Consider the following 7,500-nt stretch of genomic DNA (forward strand, 5'->3'; position numbering starts at 1 on the left):
ACCAGAGAGAAGAGGAATAGAGAGAGAGACAGAGCACAGGAAGAGAGAAGAGGAAGAGAGAAGAGATAGAAGAGGTAGCACCATAATCAGAAAGAAGAGGAAGAGAGAGAGAGAGAAGAAGGAGCATCATAACCAGAGAGAAGAGGATGCTGTGAGTCTGGAAGCTGAGGAATATAGAAAAAGAGAGAGGCAGGACTGGAGAGATAAACAGAGAGAAGAGAGGAATTAAAGATAAAAAGAGTAGAAATAAAAGAGGGAAATTAAGAGAAGGGTAATTAGATGGAACATAAAGGTAAAGAAAAGAAAAAGAGTGAGTCATCTGTGTTTCAGATCTAAACCACACTGTAGTTGTCAAAATATACCAGCTCTCAAAATATACCATTTATCTGAAATATACCAACTCTCAGAAATATACCAGCACTCAAAATATACCAGTTCTAAAAAAAAACATCTCTCCGAAATATACCCGACTCTCAAAATATACCATATCTCAAAATATACCATATCTCAAAATTAACAATTTCTCCGAAATATGCCAACTCTAAAAATGCAGCTATCAAAATATAAACTTTCTGAAATATATCATCTCTCAGAATATACCATATACATTCTTTGAAAATATAGATTTACAGTAAATACTTCACCGTCCCACTTTGACAGTCTTGAATTTGAAGTGAAATACTAAATGTTACGTAAGTAAAATACAGGACCTATCTGCAGATACTCCTGTGATACACAGGTGTCTGGCTCATATTTGCAGGTGTGGAAATGAAGAGACAGGGACATGTATGAGTATGTCCATGAGGACGACAGATTGAAAACAAACTAAATTGGGAGACTATGAGAGAGAGAGAGATGACTAGAAGAAACAGAAGGCAGAGGACTAAATGTTATAGTTTTCTTACAACTGCTTACACACATTTTCTGTCATTTTTCAAAAACTACACACACAAAAGGCAAAACACTACAAATATTCTGCAAAATGAAACACTGCTTTCAAGCAATAATCCCTAACTTTTGCGTCAAATGGCAAACACAACTATTAATATGGTTACACTCTTGCAATCAACAACTACACACTACTGTGATGAATCTAAAACTTGTCTTCACTCTTGTCTTCATTTGGTTAAAGCCTTTTGCCGTTAAAATGTTACACTGCACTTTATAGAGCAATCTCACAAAACCGGTTACAATAGACGATATATAAACACAAATAGAGATTTCAGATATTTTTCCAAAATACTGTAGACGTGTTGCACAGACACACACACACACACACACACACACACACACACACACACACACACACACACACACACACACACACACACACACAGTGCACCTTTGGAGTTGTCAGTGCTAGAATGTACACAATACAAAATTGTTTGCTAAAAATTGTTAATCACAGCAAACTGAAATATACTTAGTTAACACAAAAAACTTTCATTTAGGGGGCCGAACGTTGTAACGGTAACAAAGACTTTCACAGTAGAGTGCATTACGTACCAACACAGTAAGTGTTCAGTATGGAAACATGTTCAGTGTCAAAGTGATCAGTATAGAAACACTTCATGCACAATATTTGATAGTAGGAGGATTAAAAGGAGGCTATGGAAGGATTGGATTAAAAGATGACCCTTTGTATGTGATCGTACCCAGCCTACCAATGCTACTCATCAACATCACAGCCTCCTATTGGCTGTTGTCACAGCTATTCATTAACATCACAATCAATGTCCTCCATTGGGACTGGTATATATGTCTTGCATTTTGAGGGGCAGTACCTTACAAAGGTTAAAAGTGTTCAATGTCTGAAAGTGAATTATGAGTGTACGGCTTTGCAAAAAGCTGAGAATTAGCTTACAGTTTTGGAGATTCCATACTTTTTTGTTTTTCTGTTTGAGTGACATATACAAATCTGTGTAAGCAGTTTAAAAAAAAACTTTAAAAAAAGAGAGATGGACAGAGACAGAGAGAGGGACAACGGATGAGGAAGAAAGTAAGAGAGAGAGAGAGAGAGAGAGAGAGAGAGAGAGAGAGAGAGATTTAGAAAAAGAGAAAGAAAGCGAGAGAGAGGAGTGCAGCGGTTAGAGAAACACTTGAACGAGAGAGTGAGGTGGTGGGGGTGGGGGTGGGGGGGTGCAGGCAGAACTAGTATCACCTCACCTGACGCCCCCCCCACACCCACCATACAGAGGTGAGAGGTGAGAGGTGAGAGGTTTCCGCATGCACCAGCTGGTCATGTCACGACCCCCGATCCCACTCCCACCCCCCCCCCTGAGAGAGAGAGAGAGAGATGGGTGGCTGGGTTTCCGTGGTTACCTCCTCGTCAGCATCAGCCAGCAGCCCGTTGCGTTTGTACTGGGAATAAGCGCTACAACCGCCACTCTTCTTCGCATGAATTCTAGCAAGCTTGGTTTTCTGTTCGGTGAACAAACACACACGTCCTTTTAAGCCGGCATTCCCGTTGGCTCCCCCTCCTGTGAGTGTGTGTGTGTGTGTGTGTGTGTGTGTGTAAATGGTTATTACTGCAACAGTTGTTGACTTATGTGAGATATGCACATGTAGACATGCAACACACATGTAGACACACACACACATACTCTACTACACACAGTTACATAGAAACACAGAGTTTTATGATACTCTGATAAGAATCCTGTGTATTTTGGTGAACAGGGTTCAGTATCAGTCACAAAGAGTCTTCCTCAGTCCTGCTCTCTCTCTCTCACTCCCCCATACCCCTCCCCCACCTCTCTCTATCTCTCTCTCTCTCTCTCTCTCTCTCTCTCTCCAGTGAGTAAGGGGAAAAACAGATTGTTGTTTTTGGGAGCCCTTGTCATGCTGGTTTTTCCGTTCTGTCTTTGGCGGACCGAGTGGGGATTGAGATATCTCTCTTCCCCCTCCCTACCGACTGGGCCGTCTCCTGTGGCTCGAGTGTGTGTGTGGGTGTGCTTATGTTTGTGTGTATGTGTGTTTGTGCATGCATGTGTGTGTGTGTGTGTATATGTGTCTTTGTGTGTGTGTGTGTGTGTGTGTGTGTACGTATGTGTGTGTGTGTGTGTGTGTGTGTGTGTGTGTGTGTGTGTGTGTGTGTGTGTGTGCACGAGTGTGGAGGAGGGTTACTAAATGAGGAGCAGAAGTCCCGTCCTGAAGCAGCATGTGATGTGGCCTGTCGCATAGCGAATGCATTCAAATGACCACCAAGACTCTTTTACTGCAAATACAGTCATGCCATGTGACTTTCCCTTGTCCTGTCACTCTCTTTCTCTCTCTATCCTTTCCTCTCTCCGTATCCCTGTTATTCTCTCTCTTTCTCCTTACCCCTCTCTATCTCTTTATTTTTTCTCTGCTCCCCTCCCCTGGCTCTCTCCATTGTAAGACTTTTCTTGCGCTCCCTTTCTCTCTCTCCTTCCCTCTCTGATGTTCTCCCTCTCCTACTCTTTCTCTCTCTCTTTTCTCCCTTTCTCTCTCCCCTCTCTCTCTCTCTCTCCTGTCACACACACACACACACACACACACACACACGCACGCATGCGCGCACGCAAACACACACACACTACCTCTGTCCGATACCGTGGGCTGTGGGCTTGGTATGTAGTCTTACTGATCACCCCACAGAGACCCACAGTTAACATACCAGAGTTTGTAACACACCACACACACACACCCACATCCACCCCCACACACACACACACAATCACACACACACACACACACACAATCACACACACACACACACACACACACACACACACACACAACACACACACACACACACACACACACACACACACACCCATATATACACACCCGGAGATAAACACGCTCAAATTGGGAGCAACATCAAGGACTAATGTAGACAAACATACACACACAAATATAAACACAAACACACACACAGTCTCAAACACATCAACGCACCTATATGCCCATAGAATATTTCAGCCACCGACGCACAAATGTAAACTTCCACCAAATGCACACATGTGACGTCTTCCGTACATGTTCAGGTACAAACATGCGTTTTCTGTCAAAGACCCCATTCTCACTAGTCAATTAATGCATCTCGTGTCAGCGCAACATCCAGATACGATGGAAGCCAATTGGGTTTACTGACTTGGCCACATCAGCCTCTCGGGATAGACATCATGTTGCGTTGACCGCCTTCCCACAGTCAATGTTCCATGCGTCACAGGCTGGCTCTAATTCAGCCTCCTCTAAAGATGGTGAATCCTACATCCAGTCTGCTAATATGTTGGTTCGTCCTTTAAAGGATTGACTAAAGCTTGCAACACATGATTGTTAGATTCTGAGATATGTAAACTAAAATCTTGGTTTAACTGTAAGCCAATATGCAATATCCTATTTCCCCACTGGTGTGGTTTAATTCAGTGACTCTCTCACTTGGTGGTGAAACAGTATACTGTCGCTATAGGATACCAGTCCAAGCCAATCGGTGTGACTCAGCTACTCTCTCACTTGGTGATGAAACAGTATACTGTCGCTATAGGATACCAGTCCAAGCCAATCGGTGTGACTCAGCTACTCTCTCACTTGGTGATGAAACAGTATACTGTCGCTATAGGATACCAGTCCAAGCCAATCGGTGTTACTAAGCTACTCTCCCACTTGGTGATGTAACAGTATACTGTCGCTATAAGATACCAGTCCAAGCCAATCGGATCCGATGTTGGATGCATGAAGTGACCATGTGTCAATGCGGTCATAGATAATATCAATCATATGGCCAAAATCATACACTGTGCTGCATCTCACATACAGACCTTGCTTGTGTTTCTAGCATGGTGTGTGTATATTTGTGTGTGTGTAGTGATTAGATTAGCTGGTTGTGACTGAGGTGGATTTGGATTCTATATGACCTCCACAGTTTGATGTGGTTTTGATATGTGACTGTGTGTGTGCGTGTGTGTGCAGCCTCCTTGGTTTCAGCGACTTCCCTGTGGAGGGTCTTCAGTGTCGACTGGGGGTCAGACGCACCGTTGAAAGGGAATGGGGGTGGGGGTGTAAGGTTGGAGTTTTCAGAAGGTAAGGAAGAGCCTGGTTCGGCAGAGACAGGCATTTACCTTTTGGGCGCGGCGTTTGTCTGCCCGCTGACTCTGGTGGTAGATGCGGCTGAAGTTGGACACGATGACGGGCACCGGCAGAGCGATTACCAGCACGCCACTCAGCGAACAGATGGAGCCAAACACCTTCCCTACAATGGTCTTAGGAACCATGTCTCCGTACCTGCAGGAGAGAGAGGGGGAGGACAGAGAGAGAGAGAGCGAGAGAGAGAAAGACAACTTGTTGTTAGGTAGCTGTAAGATGCAATGTATTGATTCCTTGTTGACTTTTTTTCCTGTCGTCAGATTCACCATTATTTCTGTGGCATTTCAATTTCTTTCAAGAGATTTGAATGAAACAATGGAAGGTGTTCAGTAAAAACACATGACAACATCAGTCAGGACACCAATACAACATAAGAACATCAGCTACTTCATTGGCCACTAGAGGGGGCTGTTGTGCTGTGGACCAGCGAACCCTACTGCCTCAGTCATTCAGTGTGAAGGTAATTTCGGCGTCTTTCTTCTTCTGTTGCTCTCTCTCGCTTCCTCTCTCTGGGACCCCTGCGCTACATCATCCTCCACCCAAAAAGTTTAAAAATGCATGTGGTGTTATGAAGATGTGGAACAACACGGTGAACCAGAGGAAATGTCGTGCTCTCTCCCTCTCACAGTCACACACACACACACACACACACACACACACACACACACACACACACACACACACACACACACACACAAACTATTGAGATACAAATGTCACGGCCTACTTTCATTTCTCTTACTTTCCCTCTCTTTCTTCCTCTTCCTCCTCTTTTTCATTCAGATTGAGGCAGTTGGCTGCCAGCATTCTCTCCCTCTCACACAAACACAAACACACACACACACGTTCACAGTTCTCAAAGAAATACTTATCTCCTTCTCACACACGCGCATGTTCCCTCTGTGACATAGTTAGCAAGCGGAGTGAAGCCACAGACACAAACACACACACAAACACACACACACACCTGCTTCCTAAATCGTGCTGTGTGTTTTCAAAGCAGTGCAGCGTGCAAAGAGAGCGCATAGCTTTGCCAGGCTTCCAGCGCCACACTTGAAATGTGTGTCGTCACTGTTCCAGTGATAACAGAAAAACGTCTGCTCCTCTCCCTTTCTCCCTACCTCCCTCTTTCCCCCCACTCTCTTTCTCTTCTTCCCCCCTCCATCCCTCCATCCCTCCTTTTCGCTTTCTCTTTTTTCTCCCTGCCTTTCTCTTTCTCTTCTTTCCCACTCCCTCTCACTTTCTTCCCCTCCCTCTCACTTTTTTTTTCTCCCCCCTCCCCCTCTCTTTCTCCCCCTCCCCTCTCTTTCTCCCCCTCCATCTCCCTCTCTCCTCTGTCTTTCCAGTCATTAAAAAGATGCTTATGCAGAAGTTAGCTTGGGCCCTCCTTGCTCTTTAAGATCAAGTAAATCCTGGAATCTGGGCTGATGGATCACATAAACACACACACACACACACACACACACACACACACACACACAAACACACGTACTCTCTCACACACACACACACACACACACACACACACACACACACACACACACACACACACAAACACACATACTCTCTCTCACACACACACACACACACACACACACACACACACTAACACACACACTCACACACAAACACATGCATACATGCTTAGATAGACAAACTTACACACATACATACGCCCACAGCACACAGTCATGCAGGCATGCTAAGACACACACACACACACACACACACACACACACACACACACACACACACACACACACACACACACACACACACACACATATATATATATATACGCCCACAGCATACACTCATGCATGACAGTCACATTCAAACACACACACACACACACACACACACACATTGTGAAATCCTGCTCAGTCCTGTCCACCTTCTCCCGGTGAGTCACTAGCCAATTTACAACCAGTCGCCTCCCTGCACTGCTGTTTTTAAATAAAACATGTCACCATACAGCTCTGCGTCGATCACAGCTATATATCACACACACCAGGCTGGAGCTTGCAATGTTGCAACACAGTTTAACAGACTGAACCGCTGCCAAGGACTTAGATCACCTTTGGTGAAGTTTGAGTGTATGTGTGTGTGTGTGTGTGTGTGTACATGTTTGTGTATATGTGAACATGAGTGTATATCTCCATGTGTATCTATGTGCTTGTATGACCGAGTTGATGGTGGTGGTGGTAGTACTGGTAAGTGAGAAGCTCTCTCTCTCTCTGTGTGTGTGTGTGTGTGTGTGTGTAAAAGTGAGGCATTTAATTTAATTACCAGAGAGGAGGGGAGCGGAGAGGAGGGGAGGGGGCCCCCCCCCGCCCAGCACTTGAGAGGGAGACGTAATTACGGACACGAAGGAGTCAACTTTTCCAA

At 44.8% G+C, this 7,500-nt stretch overlaps 1 protein-coding gene across 2 annotated transcripts in view; it reads right to left on the minus strand.

Moving 5' to 3' along the window:
• The window catches only part of kcnd2 (potassium voltage-gated channel, Shal-related subfamily, member 2), a 173,756-nt gene that overhangs the window by 7,696 nt on the left and 158,560 nt on the right, over positions 1-7,500 (minus strand). The window contains exons 3-4 of one of the 2 annotated variants that reach the window (XM_012838189.3): positions 5,088-5,250; positions 2,323-2,421 (exon numbers count right to left, since the gene is read on the minus strand). In XM_012838189.3, the coding sequence (XP_012693643.1) occupies positions 2,323-2,421; positions 5,088-5,250 (262 nt within the window). The remainder of the gene's footprint in view (positions 1-2,322; positions 2,422-5,087; positions 5,251-7,500) is intronic. The other variant, XM_031582961.2, reaches the window with a different exon arrangement.

The sequence above is a fragment of the Clupea harengus genome, chromosome 16, assembly GCF_900700415.2.
Source record: "Clupea harengus chromosome 16, Ch_v2.0.2, whole genome shotgun sequence".
Classification (NCBI taxonomy): Eukaryota; Metazoa; Chordata; class Actinopteri; order Clupeiformes; family Clupeidae; genus Clupea; species Clupea harengus.